Genomic DNA, 20,727 nt, shown 5'->3' with positions numbered 1-20,727 from the left:
TATGTAATAGATCACTTTTGCCAAGCCATAATTTAATGTAAATCCCACGTGCATAAACCCTGAGCATGAGCACTGACTTCTATATAGTCATTTCCACATGGATTTGTTCTGTTCACTCCATGGAACCTTTAATGCTCCACAGTTTAATTAAAACCCTCATCCCCCTTACTCCACATTATTTCAAAAACTATTTAAGGCCAGTTAAAAAATTGTTAACAGTAGTGGATGTTACTTATGTTACATTGTAAGCTTTATCTCATTTAATTATTCCACAATTCTGTATTATTCTCATCTTAATAGATGAGAAAATTAAGGCTTATAGAAGGTAAGTGATTTACCCAAGGCCACAAGTAAGAAGCAAAACCTGGATTTAAATTCAGGGATTTAGTTGTTAAGATAATATAAAATTTAAAAAGGAAAAAAAAAACATGAAATGGAGTAAAGGGAAAAAATGGGGAAGAGAAATAGAGTAAGCAATGAGATTAATATAAAAACTTGTCATAAAAATCTTTATACTTGTTAGAAATGGATCGAGTTTGGGGCTGACCTTTCCCACATGTAATTCCAAGATTGTATATAATGTGATACTCAAAAAAGGAGAAAAAAAAAGGAAACATGACTTAAAGTTGTGCTGGTTAATGCCTGTAATCCCAGCACACTGGAAGGCTAAAGTAGGAGAGGATCCCAAGTTCAAGTATAAACTGGGCAACTTGGTGAGATCTTGTCCTAAAATTAAAAAAAAAAAAAAAGCTGCAATGTAGCTCAGTGCAAAGGCTCTGGGTTCAAACATCAATGACGAAGAGACGAAAGTCAATAAAATCAGACCTAGAAGATAGCTCAGATGCCAGAATGATCTGATAGCAACTCAGTGAAAAAGATAGACAACATATGTGAACAGATGGGAAATTTCATCAGAGAGATGGAAGCTTTTTTTTAAAGCGAGATGGTAAGTGCTAGAAATACTACAATACCAAAAATGAATTCATTCCGTGGACTTCTCAGCAGACTGTTTGCAGCAAAGGAAAAAAAAAAATCAGTGAACTTGAAGGCTTTTCAATAGAAATTATCCCAATTGAAATGCAAAGAAAAAAGAAAATGAAACAAAAGAGCCTATGAGGTCCATGGGACAATATTACCTTCCCTCACTTAGGTATAGCTGGAATCTCAGAAGGGAAAGAGAATGGCATAGAAGAGATAATTAAAATAACAGCTAAGAATGTTCACATACTGAATGCCATTACAGATTCTAGGTGCATGGTGAACCGCAACCAAGATAAATACAAAGGAAAGCATATTCAGGTTCATCGTAATCAAATGCTGAAAGCAAAAATAGGGGAAACGAATTGAAAGCAGCCAGAGAAAAATTTCTTACATTCAGGGTAAAAATGATATTGAACACAGCCGACTTCTTATGTAAAATAAAGGAGACAATAAAAGGGTCCCCAGGAGCTGGAATGTGTAAGGCCTTTGAATAGGCAGCCTTAGGGATTCTGAATTTTTTAAGTGTGGCCGAAAGGGTTTTTTTTTTTTTTTTGGTATGGGGGATTGAACTCAGGTCCTTGTGCTTGAGCAGCCGGCAGCGAAACCACTGAGCTAAATCCCCGGCCTTGGCCGAAAGTTTTGAACAGGAGGAAGACATGACCAAGTTTACATTAGAATCATCAAGAGAAATTATAAGATCTTCCTAACCCCAAAATCCTATGGTTAGTAAATAGAGAAGCCTAGACTCAAATAGAGGTCTTCTGAGACCTTCTAAGACCGTCTCTCATTGAATGAGGTCAAGCCACACCTGTCGTGGAACCATTCAGGGCTTAGCTGCTGAACCATTCAGGGCTTAGCTGATCTTTGAGAGCAGTTCCCTCTAGAAATCTTCTCCCAACTGGGAGAGGAGTGGGTACCAGTGGATATAAGAAATCTCACAAGCCGAGAAGTGAAGAAGAGAAAATGTTAGAGAATATGAGAAGTTCCTGAAAAGGTTCCAGGGCCAGCAGAAACTCCACAGTGCAGCCTGCAGGCATCCTTCCTGTGGGCCTAACCAGATGAATAACAGCCCTTTTTCCTCAAAGCCTGATGATAAGCAATGCATCCTTGCTTCTCTACTTGGGTTTTTCAGGAAATGGATACGATTTCAGCCTTCTCTTTCATTCTGTATCCCAAAGAGGCCTTGGCTTGTTCCTGAAGGTCTATTAAACAGAAACCTGCTTCCTTTTACCCACCCACCCCCAGCCCCCTCAGCATCTCTGACTTCAGGGAAATGCCCTGAGAGAGTCTTCCCAAGCTGAGGGCCCTGCTCCTTTCCATGGCAGAATGGCTAGTTGATCTCACTGGAAGCACAGTAGCCTAGGGTTGCCTTTAAATTTTTTTTTTTTTTTTTTTTTGCGTTTTCTTTTTGGGAAGATTGTCTGGCTTCCTTTCCTTCAAAAGAATGAATTGGCCCCAAAGCAATGACTGAATCTGCATCCCTTTGGTTAAATTGGGTGTGGTTAATAGAACAGAGGTAGAGCCATTTGCTACACTGAGCCCTTTGAATTACCTGTCATTTGTTTTTGCCCTTTGGAATATGTTGTCAGAATGACCCTGGGAATTTATCCTGCTTCCTCTCAAGGGACTGAATCTGCTGGTCTCATTATAGCTCCCCACCAATGCGTGTTTATTCCATTCTGGAAATTCTACTCAACTTAAAAGAAAACCCAGATAGGCCATGTCTTCTGTTTTAGATGGTTTCCTTTAGTGTCTTCTAAAAACCTTTGAGAGGAGGTATCTCTAGGCTATTTATAGAAAGCTTCTAGAGTCAGTCATGGCTTGAGTAAGTAAATATCCTTTAAAATAAAAAGTTTGCATTTCTTATGAAGAGCTATGTCTAGGTCAGAGAGGGCCTGCAAGTGCAAAAGGCTGAGTTGGGAAGGAGCAAGCTGGAACCATGAAAGGCAGTTCTTCAAAGGATATGGAGCTCTTTGGAGATGAGCACTGACCCCTCTCTTCTTTTAGAATAGCCTCTGTATTTCAGTGCTGACAGCTCAGTTTCTATCTCTGTCTGGACAGATGTGACTAGGATCGAGCCTCTGTGATGCAACCTGTGTCTGGTCGTGTATTTAAAGTTACGCTATCAAATTCTTTGAAAGCATGACTTAAGTTTTCAAACATAATGTGTGACTCAGCAGAAGAGGGGAGAGGATGCCCCAAGCCCGAGTAGCTGGCTGCCTACTGGGAATGTCCTCTCTGCAGCAAGCCCGTGTCCAGCTTTCCACCCTATAGATTCAGAGAAATCTAGGTTTAAGAGGGAGTTAGTGAAGGTAAGGTGCCCATCTCCCTGTCATTGGCAGATGCTGTTGGGTTTTCTGCAGCTGTAACAGATGGGATTGTGGGTGGTTTTCTCCCAAATGAAATTCCTATTTTACACTGGTACACCCCTGAAGACACAGGCCTCAGAGTGTTGACAAATACTGTGCAGTCCATGTGTCTTTCCTTTTTCTTCCGTGTCACAGTATCAATCAGAATATTTCACCTACCCCAGTGAAGCACTTTCCTGCTGCCCTGGAAATCTAGGCAGCTCGCTATAGAAATCTCAAGGCTTTTGTGTAAATCCAGCAACTCTCTTTGTCTCCCTTTTCTCACAAGTCTTTGAAATCCTATGCTCATGCTTCCTCCATCTTTTCTTGTCAAATCTCTTAGTACTCACTCCACCTAGAATGTGTTCCATGCCTTGACCCTCCCAGGTCTCGGCTTTCTAGACTCATCTCTGACCTTAAAAGCCCAGCATGAGCAGAAGTCAGCTTTGACCATCTGGCCTCCAAGGGCCATCTAGCTGAGCTCCTCATGGCACTTTGACTTTCCTTTTGTAGTACAAGTGCTCTGAGCACCTGCTAATCTCACTACTAACTCAGACCAGTGCTTCTGCCACCACCATGAGTCCTTAAACAGCTTGTTGTGTGCATCTCTCAGAGTGGTCATGCATTTGTTGAACAGAGATTTATTAAGTTCCTGTATGTGCCACATATGTGTTTAGCATGGCATTGTCGAGGGTTCACAGCTGTAGACTTCACCCTGTGGAGCTTACCTGCTACTAAGTGATCATCTTCTCTTTTTGTTGTATGCCTACTAAGCACTTTTTCCCTCATATAATCTGCACTATAATGTAAAAGAGGTGGGATTTTCTTATAACCCTCTTGCACATAAGGTGTGTGACACATGGTTTTCTGGAGTCTTCACCTAGAGAAGAGCAGTGAGGTGGTATGCCCTGTCTGGTGACTTCCAAGACTGTAGTCTTAACCCCTCCCATGCTGCCTTCAGGCAGATGTCAGCACCTGTGTGTCAAGGAAGTCAGTGGAGATCTGGAAAGGCTCAGGTGTCCTGTGTCCTCCTTTTTCATGATTCCATGATCTGTATCTACAGATTGAGCCGTACATGCCATATGAATTCACCTGTGAGGGGATGCTACAGAGGATCAACGCATTCATCGAGAAGCAGGTGAGGCTCATCAGAAGTCTGTCCGTCTGTCTTTGCTGTCCTCTCCTTCCCATTACCCAGAGGGCTCCCATGATCAGTTCAGAGTTCACCATGTTGCTGTAGTCATTTGCCTGCTTTAGAAGACTCCAGAAGTTGGGTAATGACTGGTGGGAATTGTAAGCGCAGCATTGTCCTGGCCACCCTGAAAGCCAGTCTTTCCTTGCAGTGTGTTCTTAGTGACTGTGGAAGGTCACATGGATATGTACAGTAGGAGAGGCCAGGTAGTCAAGATGGAGTCTTCCCGGCCATCAGAGCCTGTGTCCCCTGAGGTTCTAGGAACATCATGGGGACTCGGGAGAGGGGGCAGACGATAGCTCTCTCCTGGCCTCATTTCTCACCCTAAGAAAGGCAAGGACAGAAACCGCAATTTGTAAGCATTCCTTCAATAGGATATATTTTAGGACTTTTTAGTGGTTTCTAACATCTTTTCAAATAGGACCCATTTTCAAATGAAACCTAGATTCATAAAACAGATCAAAGCAGAACTTCAGTTCCATTGCAGAAGAGGGCACGCATGGTCCCGCCACCCTCAATAGCATTTGGAAACTATGGCTTGTGCTCCTGGAGGTAAAGGCCATGAGCACTGTTACCTTCCTTGTATAACATTTTATTTCCTTGAACTTCAGAAGCAAAACAGAGCTAGAAATAGACTAATTCCAAACCTCCATGGGTGGGGGAATCTGAACTCCTTGACCAGTTTGCAGAAATAAGGGGCTCCCCTTAAAGGGTGAGTCAACCAAGAGATCTTTACACAATGAGGGACGAGGACCGCTGAAAATAGAAATTCAAGTAGAGAGAGATTGAAGGCCTGGTGGAAGCTTCAAAGGCAGAGCAGGTGGTTTGAGACTGAAGCTGAGGAGAGGGTGAGGGGTGTGAGCCTCGGGGTGGCCTGCCTGATTGTTTGGGCTTTCAGTAGTGGCAAGAGGGCGGCTCTGCAACCCAGACAGCTAGGCTCCACTCCCAGCACTGCATGTGTGTGGTTTTATGAGTTGGGCATAGTCGGCCTCTCTTGCCTTCGTTTCCTCTAATGGCTAAGTTATAAGAGCTAATACACAGGAAGGGCTTAAAACAGGGCCTGGTACATAGTGCTCAATAAATGCAATCTAGTACTATTGATTACTGAATACATTATGCTGTATTATAGCATTTTATGTGCTTATTATACTCATGTAATTATAACTCGGCAGACTTTACCTTGAGAGCTGAGCATTTGAACCATTAGCTCAGTCAGTCTTGTAGGACTGCAGAGTGGCGATATTATAACTCCAGCAAGCACATACATACAGGTTCAGCCAGCATGTGCCAAACACATCAGAGCACACTGGCGCTCCCTTATCTGTGGTTTCACTTTCTGAGGTTTTTGTTACTTAGGGTTGACCATGATCCAAAGTTACTAGCTGGGAAATACCAATATGGTACAATAAGAAATTTTGAGAGAAAAAAATCATATTTATGTAACTATTATTATACCATAATTGTTCTTACTTCAGTTATTGTTAATTTCTTGCTGTGTCTAATTTTTAAATTAAACTTTATCATAAGTATGCATGGGAAAAAACATAGTATGTATAAGGTTCAGTGCCGACCATGGATATAGGGGTCCAGTGGGCCTCTTGGAACATGTATGCTGAGGTAAGAGGGGCTGCTGTTTAACATACCATTTAATCTGCCGGTAGTAATCACCCCCTTCTCTCCATCACGGCAGTCTCACAGTAATAGAGCTCACAGGTGGTGGGATCAGGACATTGCACAGGTTTACTGTGAGGCCAGGTCTGTATCACCAGCATCTGCCGGGGGCTCAGGAGGTGGTAGGTGTCCTGGACCTCAGCTTCACATCTTGCAGCTGCTCAGCCTCCCTAAAGGTGTGGAGGGGAGCTCCAGGGCCTCCTTTAGCGTTGGTTCTTGAGACCTCACAGCTCTGGCTAATGTCAGTCTCAGAGTCTTTCTTGAGCTCTTACCAGATCCCTGGGCCTGCTTCCTTTTTCTTCCTTTCCCCAGTGCACTTCCTCTCAGGGAAAATAGTTTCTCACCAGCAGATATAAATGACTCTTGGTCAGGTTTATTTGAAGACCTTTATTTCTTTCCTTCCTGGGGCACATAAACTCCAGCCAGTCCTTACAACATCTCAGTTCCTCTATATTCCTAGTCTATTGCTCGGCTTTCTTAAGCATGAAGGTCCTATTCTCCAAATAGACCTTGCTAAGTCCTCCGTAATAGAGGGGCTGCCCTGGCTTGTTCAGCTTTCCATACATAGTGCCTGACATAGCAGGTGCATCATCACTCCCAGGTGAAAGAAAAAGGGAACAGGAAGGTAAGTGACTGTGTACATCAGGAACCAGGAACTTGCCTTGGACTTTATAATTTGGATAACATGGTGCTGAAATTCTCTTCTGGAAAACATGCTAATGAAACTGCCCTTTCCCGTCACCTCCTAGTTTTAGAGACCTCTGCAGAGATGTGCAGGTCACAGAAATCCAGACTTCTTTCTTGTTTTTTCGGTTGATTGATTCATGTGCTCTGTGACTCTTTGTCACCTGGAGCATCTTGTGGGCTGTACTGCCAGCGGGGCAGAGGTGTCGGAGGCGCAGCCCCTAAGCTCAGGTGTCTTGGGTTTCACTGAGCCAACAGCCAAGTCCACACCCTTAGGTCAGTGTAGGGTGGCCTTACTCCAGTGACACAGCTAGCATGCTTTGGGGTCACATCACTCACCCTGCAGCAGGGAGAAGGGGAGAGCTGAGGGAGTATTCGAAGGCTTGGTACAAGAGCACAGCCTGAAAGCAAAGTGGGAGGTTGGGATGGGCTGCCCAAGTCAGGGTGCCAAAGCCTGAAAAGAAAGAAATGATGAATCTTAGGACTCATAGGGGTGATTGAAGAGAGGGGAGAGACAAAGCTAGAGGAGGAAACAGGGTGTGGGAGGTACTGAGGCTCAGCTGAAGTATTCTGATTTGAATGTGGGAAAACAGGAAGCTTGAAAGGTTCTATCACGAGGTGAGTGCAGTGATGCTATCAGATTAGTATTTTCGAAAAATGTTTCTGGCAATCTTGTGTATGGGACATTTCTTAAAAGACATTTTCCCAGTGCCCCTAAATGAGCAGTAAGGGGCCTTTTCTGAGTTTATACCAGGAATTCTGTTGGACCTAAAATGGTCCTCCATCCCAAACAGGAGCCAGACTCCACTGGCTCACATGTTCAGTTTTCTGCCTTTGAGTATTAGTTCTAATACTGAAGAGCTTGGGGCATTTATTATTTTCACAGCTAGCAGAATATCTTCAAATTGTACCGAGGATGGAGAGAAGGGTATTTCTGGTATCGACATGAAACCAGCACCCCAGGGAAGAGCTTTCTATGCTGTGACCCTCAGGAGCCACAGAGCTTTTGTCAGGGTTGTCCTACGGCAGCAGGACCCAGAGGAAGCCAGTTGACAGCCACTGGGAGCACCCAGGTGTCAGGGTACAGCTGAACAGTCACCAGCAGAATGCACGGGCCCCAAGGGAAGGAAGCAGGCTCTAGAGAACCCATGTGCTCACTTCCATCCATGCCCTCCATCCTTTGCTCTACTAAGAGTGATTGAGATTGTGCACTGTTTGAGAGGAACTCCCCAAAAGAGACACTGCCTGCAGTAGAGGGGGAGTAAGTGGCAAGGCAAAACCCCCTTGTAATCAAAGACCAAGCACAGTCATTCCCTAACTAGAATGTATTGGGACTGGTGAAGGTTTTCATTATGCATTTCGGGGTGGGGGTATGTATTTGTCTCAGGCCAGAGAGCATAGCAGTTTCTTTGGGGTGGCAGTGTTCCCATTGAGTGTACACATACACTCTTCAACTCTATTTTCTACTTCCCATAAAGAGCCTGTACATATACAGGATGATCAGTCACAGTCATTTAGTTTGTAAAGAGCTGTTAATTCACTTGAAATGTATTCTATGGATATGGAGGGACCAGAAGAGTCAGCTTCACAAGTGATACAGAGTCAGATGCAAGGGCAAGTCTGACGGTGAAGCTGGAGAGTCCTAGGGCAGGAGTACGGTGGAGGTGACACAGTTTTCAGGGAAAGAAGAAAAGGCATTAAAGGGGGGAGAAGGTGGGTACTAGCCTGGATACTGCACCCTGAAATCCGGCTGCCTATTTTCACAGCCTGGCTCAGCTGCCACTTTCTCTGACCTGGGGCAGGTTCCCTGGCTTCTCTGTGCTCTGCCCTCTTTTGTGATACGAGGATATTGCTTCTTATCCTTAGAGTTGGAAGAATCAATAGATTAATACGTGTTTGGGGCTGACAGCTATGCTTGGCCCGTGAAGGATCTCTGAGAGCCTCAGCTACTCACTGCCCCGGGAGCTCAAAACCAAGGTGTATTTCTCAGATGAACCATGAAATTCACTCCATGCAAAGGTGCAGTTCAGTGATTTGTTGGCAACTTGATGGAGATGTACAAGCACCACCTCAACCTGGTTGTATAACATTGCCATCACCCCTTAGTGATACTTATTTGCACTCTGTCCTTGATTCTCCCATGGCCCCAGGACACTGCTCATCTGTTTTCTATATGAGACTTGCTTTCCTAAAGATTTATGCCTTTTTCACTTGCCATCATGTTGTTGGGTTCTTCCACGTTGTAGCATGTATCGGAATTTCTTACTGCTCACGAGTATTCCATTGTGCAGGTGGCCACAGTGTGCTTATCCATCCACCAGGTGATCAATATTTGGGTTGTCTTGACTATTGTGATGAGTACTGCTGTGAACATTCACATGCACCCTTCGTGTATCTCCTGAACAGCCCTGTGGTAGTCAGGGCGTAGGAGATGGAACAGATTTATGTGAACTCTCAAGGTGGCATCATGGCTCAGTTGATTGGCGAGAATAGAGATCATGGAGAAGAGTTCCTGTAGCGCAGCTTCTCAGACACTTTCTCTGTTGCCTTCTAAAAACACAAATGGACACAAGTACTGTGCTCCATGCTCTCCGTGGCCCCTCTGTTCCCAAGCCGGTTTTCCTCCAAACAGGTGACCTTTTCACCTGGGCAGCAGCCCTCCACCTAATGCTTCTATTTGGACAGCTCCCCTGCCCTGTCTGCTCCAGCCCTGGGTTGGGAGGGGGATTTCATGAATAACATCTTGGCCATGCTCCCTGTCCTGCATGACAGGGGCAGCCCCTCCCTCTGCTCTGCAGTGGCTTGTGCTCATTGGTCGAGAGCATGGCTTCTTCTCATGAATTTGTCACTGCGTAAAAACCTTCCTATGGGTTATGCTTTCTGCATGGAAATGTCTAACTCATCAAGCACATCTAGGAGAAACTTGGTGACTGGTTGAAATAATTGTTAAAAAGGAATGCAGATGGTGTGTGTTCTAAGTAGGCTTGTTAACCAGATTGGAAATGATTGTGTATGTCTCATTCTGGCTGCACAGATGCCTCACTGGGTTGGAACAGTCTCCTTTTCCACTTCTGCTACTATCACAGTCCCAGAATGCCAAAACCATTTATTTCAATTCAACAGCTCTTTATGGCGCTACAAAACACCATGTTACTGGTAAGCCGCTAACTCCTGTGCAGCCTACAAAGCCCATCCCAGAAGTCTTTATCTCCTAGAAGCCGTCTCTGATTGCTGCCACCACCACTCCCCCTTCCTCTGTAGAGTTAGTCTTTTCCCTCCTCCACATGGGCTTTGTGTCCTGCTTGGATATCTGTTTTTATATGTTCTGTAATTTTTTAAATTTTGGCCTCTCTTACTAGACTTACACCAAATGTTTGATGCCAGGGACTTGGTCTCCTTGTTTGTATTTCTAACATTCAGCATAAGGCTTTAGTAGTCACTGTAAAGTGATTAATGAATGCATGCTCTTCTGCCTCTGAGCAGGTGCTTGTTGAATGAGTGTTTACCGTGAGGAAGTAACTAGGCATTCCCATGTTAGTGCTGTAGTCAACAACATCAGTGACCACCAGCCTTTGTGAGCACTCACTAGTGGCTGCTCCTGTGACAGGAGACTTATGACAGGATCTTCGTGTCAGTTGTGCCTTACAGGCAGGTGAGCCCAGAGGTGGCTCTCGTGGACGCATTAGCTTATGCAATGCAGCCAACTCCACTTCTACCTCTGGACCCTGGCTGCACATCACTGGCAATCTTGGGACACTGTCTTTAACATCTCGGGAACCCTCCTTGTCAGTCACTTCCTTTTCATCTCACGGGAGTGAAGGACTGATGGTACATCCCCATTTCATATGTAAGGGTGGGCAGAGAGCTCTCAAAAGATGTCAGTGAAGTCCTCTAGCTGGGGCCAGATTAGCAGCCCAGATCCTGAGCCCCCTCCCACCCTACCACCTGTCGTGCTGTGTGATGACTCCTTCCAGCTTCCCAGATGGTTTCCTAAGCTTTAAGATGGACTTCCTGCTATTTTTTACTATCCCTGGTCCAGTACTGGGCCCAAAACAGATTACTGGAAGGATGCCAAACCATCCTGCACAGTGACTGCAGCCCACATACAGAATTGAGCTAAATGCACCTGTGGCAGGGAACCCAGGAAGCCTAGCTGCTGTAATGCCCAATGGCACGAACAGACCAGGCACAGCAGCCCACAGCGGGGCTCCAAACATCTCACTTTGCAGTGTTATTCTGCCCTGCTCAAGAAAAAGTACAGAGTATTCATTCATCCAGGGACAGCCTGGCCCCTGCAGATGCCCCCGAGACTGTCGGTGAAAGTGTGTGGAGTGGAAGCAGCCCTGCCAAGGAGGAGTTCAAGGAGCGTGTTGGTGGACCACCTGCCATTTGCTGCCCTTCTGCTGGCCTCCATTCTTCCACTGTGCTGGTGTTGCCGTCAGACAAGTGGAATTCAAGACCAGACCATAAGCCACCCAAAGCACCAAGGTGGTGGGGCCTGGTTTCAGATCTTGTTATGCCTGAAGACGCATTCCTTTGCCACATCACCACCTTCTCAAACATAGTAGGGTCTTTTTTCTAACCTGTTTAAACAGTCTGGTACAAGGCTGAGAAGGAATAAGGGCCAGGGTTTTAATCATGCCCAAACCCAACAAGTGCACAGAAACTTCCTCAGCTGTGTTTTGTGGAGATATACTAGGAAGAGACATGCCCATTTTCTTACAAGTCATAAAAGCAGAACTGAACTTTCAGCCTTCTGGGATTTCTGTTACCCATCTGAATCCAAGTGTGTCAGTCAGCTCTCTGTTACTAAAACAAATAACCTGGAATAGTCACCTTCTTCATAGAATAGTTTTATTTTGGCTCGCGGTTTTAAACATTCCAATCCATGATTGCTTGGCTTCATTCATTGCTTGAGGCCCACAGTGGCCTACCATGTTGGAAATGTGCAACTGAACAAAAATACCCAACTCCTGGTCAGGAAGTGAAAGAGACAGGAAGGAGCCTGGGATCTGATATCCCTGCAAAGGCAAACCCCCTCTGACCTCAAGCTCACCTACATCCCAAAGGCTCCACCACTCACCAGTAGTGCCACCTGCTGGGGAACAACCTTTTAACATAAGGGCTTCTGAGGAACATTCAAGATCCAAACTGTAGCTCCAAGGCTGGGCCAAGGCAAATCCAAGAAGCAGAGAAATTCTTGCTTGGCTTCTTCTGATGCAGATGTGATCTGATTCTAGATTTCTGTTCTGTACAGTTACACTATAGGCTTTGGTGAATGGGAGATTTAAGAATCTCTTTATTGTAATATTGGAAGGGTGTAGAAGTTACTAATTTGCTCCTCTGGAATTACAAGCAAAGGTGCTTGCATTAGCCAGCCAGAAAAACAAGCAACACTTCACAGTTTCTGAATACCTAAGTAGCCCTCAGCTCTGATTGTTGATAACTCCCTTCATCATTATTTGTTGATTCTTCCTACATGATGACAGTCATCCTGCTGGGATGGGTAGGGTTGCAAAATATAAGGCTCCTCATACTGGCACAGAAAAGAGCAGTGGCCACCCAAGACCCACACTGGTATGCTACCAAGGGTCTAAAAGAACGGGTTGTTCTCAAAATCATTGAATGAAAATAAGGAGTCCCCATTCCAGGTCTTCCGACCCTACTGCTGCATGGATCTCAGGACACTCTGCCTACCCACCCCTGTGCCTCACTTGCAGAAGACTAAGCTGTACCCTAATACCCTAAATAACCTGATATATCTTGAGTTATTAGACCTTCTGGATGTGAATCCAGCTCCAGATTTCCTGCCCACTTTTGGGTGGAGCATTTGTTTGTTAATCACCAAACTCAGACTCCAGGAGGCATGTCTCCTTATCAGCAGTGTGATGTTGCAAGGGGACAGCAGTGGCCTGCCTTACTTGCTCCAGTCCTGATCACACTTGGGCTTCTTCAGCAGCAAACATTGTCATTTCCTTTAAGAAAAAAGGAGAGCCGGGGATTTAGCTCAGTGGTTCCACCGCCTGCCTCGAAAGCTCAAGGTCCCAAGTTTGATCCCCGGTACCAAAAAAAGGAAAAAGAAGCCAGGACCATAGGAAATCATCATTATCATCTCTCCTTCTGCTGGGAAACTAAGGCTCTGAATATTACTTATTTTGCCCAGAGGTTCAAATAGAAGAAGAGCGAGGTAGAATGGATCCCAAACCGGGCTGCCTGCTGAATCTGGGAGGAGAGGATTTTCTTTGCTCCTTTTGTTTGTCTTTTGATGCATTAAAAGTAACACAAGTAAAGGTTAAAAGGTTTAAAAAAAAGAAAAAAGCAAAGCAGTAGGAGTGGCCCCACTAGGTGCTGCCTGTTGAGGTGCCGCACCCTCCATGTTGTAAGGACACAATCCTGGCAATGTGAGGCCCCTCCTGTGACTCCCCACGTGACACAGGGTGGGGCACAGTACATTTCCTCCGTGTGCCCTGGAGCTGGGAGCTCTGAGCCCTGAGATGACTAATTTCCTCATGCACAAGGGGGAGAGGAAAGCTGAGGGAAAATAAAATATCCGAGAAGGACGCTTTGCATTGCAAAGTCAACTTCCTGACCACGGTCCACTTCTCAGCAGCAGGTTGGCCAGCAGAGGGTGTTCTCAGAGCAGCACACATGTTTTCATGTCTTTGTGTCTCTCCCGGGTGCCTAAGGCTAATTCCTTACCCTGCTGCTTTCCCTGTCACAGAGTCGCCTGTCAGCGCTTGAAAGGCTGCCTCTTTGCCAGGTATTATCTGTCTTTAAACAGGTATCTAGTTTATTGCGACCTTTAGATTGTATCGACGAACCCTTTGTCTCTCCTCTTGGGTACTGCTGTGCCATCCTAGATATCGTGGGGTGAACAGGGTATACCATGGACCCAGGATCCCAACCACCTAGCACTCCCAAAGGATTTGTCAGATATGCTTTTCAGGTCTCTGGCACAGGGAGTACCTTCGGCAGGTCAGGAGTCTGGGGATTCAGAGACATTCTGCCCTGGTGCCCTTGGCCATGTGCTAGGAGAGCAAGCTCGGTGCCAAGGTCCTGTGTTGCCATCTCAGGTGCCTGCATGGGATCACTTCAGGCGCAGCTGAGATAGAGCTGGGCTGCCAGGTCAGAGTGTCTGCTCCTCCTTTCCTCACTTCTCCTCATAAGGGAACTGGTCATCGTGATGCTAGGAGGTTGTTTCCTGGTCCCCAGACCCCCTGCCCTCTCCTGTCTTCCTTAGCTGGGCCGGCTTCCTGGCTCCCTCTAGATTTGGGAGTGCCAGGCACCACCCAGTCTGCCCTTGTTTGTAGGGAAGCCACGTTCGTTCCTTCACACCTTCTCTCTACTCGGTGTGTCAGTGTGGTGTGGTAACTATTTTCAGCCAGCAGGCACCCAGTCCCTGCCAAGCATGTGGTACCATGTTGGGGGACATCAAAAATGTCTGTCAGCTGCCTGGTTTGATTCTTCACCTTACATCTTGCCACTGAGGTAAAACTGGCACTCGTGAAGCAGTATTATTGAGTAGCTGATCATCAAGGCAAATTAGCTTATCAAAGGTCTCTGGAACTGGGGCAGAGCTGAAGGTCTAGTAGCCAAACTGCAGGATTATTGACGACAATGATGATGATGAGTGTGGGCAGGCACGGTGCTGTGTGCATTGCCAGTGTTGCTTGTCACCCTCACAGCCACATGGGAGACACTGCTGTTGTCTCCCGGTCTGGGGCCGAGGAAGCTGGTGGCTGGAAAGGTCAGGACCTGGCCCACCCTGAAGCTGTCTGGCTCCCATTCTCCCCTTCCTCACTGTCCACTGCAGAGCCTTCCATCATCAGTATCCTTTGGCAGGGCTGGAGAGCCCCGGTTGTCTCCTTGGTCCTTTGGCTGATGGCTTCATTTTCGTTTTAGGACTTCTGCCATGGGCAAGTGATGTGGCCTCCGCTGAGTGCCCTGCAGGTGAAGCTTGCCGAGCCTGGGCAGTCCTGCAAGCAGGTGTGCCAGGAGAGCCAGCTCATCTGCGAGCCGTCCTTCTTCCAGCACCTCAATAAGGTCAAGGACCTGCTGAAGTAAGTGTCTGTGGGTCGTTGGGCTAGAGCTGGGAGGAAAGGCAGTCTGTGTCTGCATCCTGGCTGTGACCTGTAGTGGGAGGATGTGGGAAGGCCAGCCGGCTGCAGATCCAGGAAAATGAAGTCGCCTGGCATGCTGATATACTTAAAATTTGAGTGGGGCTGTTGGCACGAATAATAACACATCTGGGTTTGAGCTGGTGAGTGGTCTGTTTTCTAATGTGGCACCCAAGAGCAGGAGTGGAAGTGGACATAGAAATACAGATGCCAACAAGCCTGCACAAGTGTCATTTTCAATCATGGAGTCAGAAAGGAATAAGAAGTAGGGAGAAGGAGCTGGCACAAAACTGCCCCCAGCAAATTCCAAGTGCTGCCTCTTCCACTTGCAGTCCACTGACTTAGGCACCTTCTTCAGGCACCTTCATGATGCGGCACACTAGGGACCTATGCAGGCCGCACTCTGCCAGGCCCTCAGCCGTGAGGTGCAGGCTGAGAACTGGCCAGGGCTGCACCTGGGAGGGGCCTCGGGTGCCCCTTGAATCAGTGGTTTTTGACTTTTTTAGTGATGCTGTTTGTTTCCCTTTGTGTTGACATTTTGAATTTGGCATCTGCGGTGCCCGGTTTCTTCTGGCTTCTGATCCCGGGTCCCTATCGGTGTTAATTTCTCTTGATTTTTATCCTCCTCCCTGTCTTGGTTATCTAATATTGATTAGTTATCTAGCCTCCCTCATCTACCTTCATAGCACTGATGAGGGGCTTTCGTCAAGAAACTTGCTTATACATAATGAGACACTACTGCCTCAACTCTGAACATTCTGTCCAAGGCTGCAAGAGGATGTTTAAGGAATGGAGTGGACCTGAGGCTCAGAGCTGGCTTGTCCCCGCTGATGGTTTCATGCCTGTCCACTTTGGTCACCATGCATGGCGGTCTGAGCTGGCGTGATCCCTCCTGTGAGGTGTCATATTCTCAAGCACAGCCTAAAACTCTGTTTAGAGAGAGTGGGCTCCAGCAGAGCTGGAGGTCTGGGAGGGATGCTGTTTGTTCCCGTTGTTTAGGCTGGTATGCACCCTCCTCTGCCGCCAGGGAGGCTCTGTGAGAGGCTGCTGTCTCTGACATGGATGGAAAGCTGTTGATGGCGCCAGAAACTTCCAGCTCCACACTGCAGACCTGAATTCTAGAGTCCCATGTGGGATTTTGCACTGGCTCCTCTTGTAGATGCCTCCTGGAATGTGGTGACTTGTACAGAACCCCAAGCCCTCTGTTTATAATTGGGCATTCGAAATCACTAGGTCCAGACTATCCTCACAGTTCGTCTGTGTGCAGCCTCCTGGGAGTGGAACCTACCCAGGACTTGCAAACAGTGCGGCTCCCTTCCTGGCCTGGGAAGGAGTTAGGCTCTTAGCCTTGGCACTGCTGTAGGGCCTGGCTTAAAGCTAGCATGCAGTCCATACCGGCAGCCTTGCCCAGGCGGCCCACCTCCAGGGCAAGGGTCAGGAAGAGACAGGAAGGACAACCACACCTGGGCAAAGGGCCAGTTCCATCAGTTTTCTTACTGGAGATGGGATATCCTAGGTGGTACAGAGGTGGGGATATACAGCCCTTGCTGAAGGGCAGAAGGGCCCCTTCTTCCAGGGAGCAGAGTAGGCTCGAGACGCCAGGTTGAGATTAGAGAAGCCAGTCCCTTGGCGAGTCCTCTGTCTCCTCCTCCAGATCCCATGCCAAGTCCACAGAGCAGGGGTCTGGGCTGTGGGCTCTGTGTCATGGTCTCACCCCCCACCCTTCCCCGCTGGAGAGATTTGAGTTTTCTTACCAGGGGGCTGGAATGAATGGTAATTTTGCAATGAAGTCATCTGAAATTAATTCTGTGACCATAGAGCCCTACTAAATAACTTGTTCATGCATTTGTAAATACTGATAATGTTGTAATCTGGCAGTCTGTTGAGTGCCTCCTCGGTATGGAGGTAATCCTGGCCCATCCATCTTCATGGCCAATTAGCAATTAGCAGCTCCAACAAGCCAGGGCTGCTTGTTCTTTTCTCCATCTTGGGTCCTGGTTCTCATCTGAGCTTAAACTTCTTTCAGTCCTCGAGCGTCTGTGACCTATACATACCACCTGTCCTCACTGTGTGGTATGAATTTTATGTATCTCATAAATCAAGCCCTTGAATCAGGAGAATCAGGTGGCCTTGAGCACCCTGTGCATGCAGGGGACAGTTAAGTTCTGGAAAGACCACCACAGAGCATTCAGGACTCAGCTAAGACTCCACCTAGAATAGGACAGAGAGGACAAGGCAGGCAGTCCCAACAGTACCAGCGTCCATTCCTGCATGGCCCAGTGGGGAGGACTCAGCTCCATAAAAAGGAACATGTTTTAATGTGAAGCCTGCTTTGTAATGGCTACCTCGTAAGATTATATTTTGTAAAATTTTACCTTACAGGTGGTCCCCAATTTATAATGGTACAACTTAGGGGTTTCAATTTGACGTTGGTGTGAAAGCCTTTAGCATTCCATAGACACTGCAGTTCACATTTTGCATTCGGATCTTCTTCCAGACTATGAATAGGTGGTGTGATTGTCTCATGGTGCTGGGCATTGGCAGTGAACAGCAGCTCCCAGTCAGCCACAGAGGCACAAGGGGGCAACAGCTGATACTGCCAAATGCCACATGTCTAAGCTGGGCTGAGCAGTCAGTCGGGTGTATTCAGTGTACTTTCCACTTACAGTATTTCCAGTGCAGGATGGGTTTATGAGGACATGACCCTGAGTGGAGGAACTTCTGTATTGGCCACTGGGCTTACTCCTTGAGAATGGGATTTAAGAGGTGAAATTTAGATGGTCAGTGCTTTGGCACCTGTGAAGCCAGGCAGGCCTGAGTCAAAGTGGCCCCAGGCAGTGTAGGTGTATCTTGGAGGGAAGGAAGGCACTCCAGGAGGGGCAGCAGTGGGACAGCCCTGCTTCCATTTCTGCGTCTCGAAGGGCCTTACGTCCTATGCCATCTGGTGTCAGAGTAATGGTAGCTTCTCTGCTCTACTCTGGTGTGCTGGGTTTCTCAGCCTACACTGGTGACAAGGAGAAGTGGGCAGCCCCATGGTAAAGGGCCTTTGGTCTTTCATTCTTCTTCCAGAGCTATAAATGGTGCAGAGGGCTGACAGGTCCCAGAAGCGCCCATTCCCTGTGAGAAAAGCTGCCAAGGCCAGCTGGGGAAAAGCAGCTCCAAAGGAGAGCAAGGAAAGATGCTGGGTGTGGAGTCACCAAGCAGGAGGGGGTGAGAGTGAGACAGACAGCAGAGGAACAGAGATGTACGCAGCCTGCCGAGCCCCCTGGGAAGGCAGGGGACCTCCCAGGCACTGAAGACCCTGAGCCGTGGAGGCTGCACGGTTGCAGGATGCTTCAGCAACTGGAGCCACTCAGTTGGCTTTGGCTCCTAGTTAGGCAAGGATGATGGAGGAGCATTCCTGGCTGCCCAGGCCTCTGGGACTGGCATCTGCTTACCAGTAAGAGGGAGAGAGCTCTGTGGGGGCCAGAAAGATGGTCCGGCCTCGGAGATGGGTGACATTTGAAAGTGGCTAGAACTGTACATTCCCACAGCTTCACACCAAGGGACCATTGGGGAAGTGCCTCGTGGTGGATCCCCACTGTGGCCCAGGAAGGGCCTGCCCTAGAAGCACAGTGTGAGGGCCTCTGCCCCATCCTGGTAGGCTCCTACCACAGCCTTATTAGGGACACACTCCCAGATGTGAGATTACTGCACTCGTACACCAGAAACTGTGCCCTGGAGCCTGAGTCCAAGTGACCCAGGGAAGGAACGGGACCTTTTCATGGTTCCCAGCAGTTCTGCCCCTCACTGTGGGGCACAACAGTAGCAGCAGAGATTTCCAGGCTCCTGGTTAACAGTGTGCCAGGCAGATGGTTAAGGCACGGCAGCTCCCATAAGTCACCTACATACATGAATAGCATAAGCATCAATCTGTGTCCCAAGGCCACAATCCAGATGTAAACTTTTCGTGCCAGATTGAGCTCCAGACACCCCTTTTCCTTTGTTGGCCATTCAGGGTACACTGAGAAGGGCGGGTAGCCCCATGTCTCTGGCTTATTTTTCCTTGTAGAAAATCCATGAAATCCCCACATCCAGCTTTTTCCCTTCCTGGACTGTGACTTTAGGCCCCAGCCACCACCATGTCCCAGCTGCTGCAGGGCCAGGGGTGTGAGAGTTTCTAGGGAAGGGTTAGAGTGACTACAGGGACAGGAGGGACACTGCCCTCCTGCGCAGGCCTCGGTGCCTGATCTAACCAGCCCCATGACTTCCGAGCTCCAGAGACACTACCGATGTGCCAGCAAGGCCCTGGTTGCTTTTGGCACGAGGGGGCAGGCCAGGCAGCTGATTGGCTGGAGGAAGACAGCCGCAGGACTGAAAGGGAGAATGGCACTTCTCCTTCCTGCAAGCACAAGCTTCCCAGAGGCAGTGGGAAATCTTCAGTATCTGTCCTGACCTCTTCCCACACAGCACGCAGTGGGACTCTCATGAACAAAGCAGAATGGCCATGGTCTAATGTGCATGGTCTAAATTCACACTGTCCTCAAGGGAGGAAGGTGATGTGGCCCCCAGTAGCTGCCAGGCCCTGGACATTGGCGGTGATCATAGTAATGAGAGGTACCACTTACTGGCCACTGACTCAGAAGGAGACTGGGCCAAGTACTCTAGAAGCACTCATGTGATGCCTGCGCTAGGGATTATTTATCCCTTTTACAGAAGAGAAAACTGGGCCACAGAGAGGCTTGGTCATTTGTCCAGGGTCACACACACAGCTCCTGAGAGAGAAAGCTGGGATGCACCCCAGGTCTGCCCCAACCCCCTACACCCTGTTCTCAGATTTGAGGGGAAGCCTGGTTCCTACCCGGCTTCCGCCCACCTTCGCTGGGTGAGACCTCCTTGTTTTGAGGGAGCCAGTGTATGCAAGCAAGAGGGAAAGATCCATGATTCTTTGAGATGCAATGCCAAGGTGTAGCCTCCATCCCCAAGCACTGATCACAGACGGAGGAACAAAGCCATTTGGTCCCTGGCCACAGACCACTGTGCTGTTACAGAAGATGGCAGAGGAGCAGGGACGCTGGGAGAAGCAGGGTCCAGGTCACCTGCTCCACACCTTCTGAAGCCACCTCTGCTCCCTTCTATCCAGGGTCACTGTCACCCATGGCTGAAAGGTCGTGCGAATCATGGCAAAGGTCTGGGGAATCAAGGCCCAGGGACAGCCCTGATTGCTTTCCAGTGGGAGACAAAGGCCAAATAACAGAAACCTTTTAAGCCTTTACTTAAAAAGTTAAGCATACTTGTAAGATATCAAAATAATGCATAGCTTAGCCTCAGTGTTGCTCTTCACAAACACCTATTGCTAGCTCTTCAGTGTGCGACTGTCTCCACACACACACACACACACACACACAAGCTGGTCACTGTATATCCTGTTCTGAGACTTGCCTTTCTCTAGGACAGTTCTCATGCTGAGCATGCATTTCTTTCTCATTCTTTTTCATGGATGCATAGAACTCCAAAACGACAGCCATCCTCCACTTGGTGAGTACGCAAGTTGTGTCCATTCTGCTGCCATTTTTGACACTACTCCCCACTGCCTCAGAGAAACACCCTACACGACTGCATGGGCACAGCCCACATTCCTAGAAGTGAAGAATCATGGGGCCAGAGGGTGACCCCGTTACCATCTCATTTCTGAAGCAGGAGTCCCATATGCCCCGCCCCACTTTAGCAGGTGGACCAGGAGGGCCAGTAATCA

At 47.8% G+C, this 20,727-nt stretch overlaps 1 protein-coding gene across 19 annotated transcripts in view; it reads left to right on the top strand.

The window, feature by feature from the left end:
* Positions 1 to 20,727, top strand: part of Mgat5 (alpha-1,6-mannosylglycoprotein 6-beta-N-acetylglucosaminyltransferase) — a 337,418-nt gene that overhangs the window by 310,641 nt on the left and 6,050 nt on the right. For 11 of the 19 annotated variants that reach the window (XM_087195795.1, XM_087195773.1, XM_087195779.1 and 8 more), the window contains 3 exons: positions 4,393 to 4,467; positions 14,779 to 14,936; positions 20,481 to 20,510. In XM_087195795.1, the coding sequence (XP_087051921.1) occupies positions 4,393 to 4,467; positions 14,779 to 14,936; positions 20,481 to 20,510 (263 nt within the window). The remainder of the gene's footprint in view (positions 1 to 4,392; positions 4,468 to 14,778; positions 14,937 to 20,480; positions 20,511 to 20,727) is intronic. The other 8 variants (XM_021236883.2, XM_087195828.1, XM_021236863.2 and 5 more) reach the window with 1 other exon arrangement.

This window comes from Heterocephalus glaber, unplaced genomic scaffold (genome assembly GCF_053883595.1).
Source record: "Heterocephalus glaber isolate CG9 unplaced genomic scaffold, H.glaber_assembly_v1.0 deba00000347, whole genome shotgun sequence".
NCBI lineage: Eukaryota > Metazoa > Chordata > Mammalia > Rodentia > Bathyergidae > Heterocephalus > Heterocephalus glaber.
The sequence above is the reverse complement of the archived record's forward strand: the minus strand, read 5'-3'. Positions and strand labels throughout refer to the sequence as shown.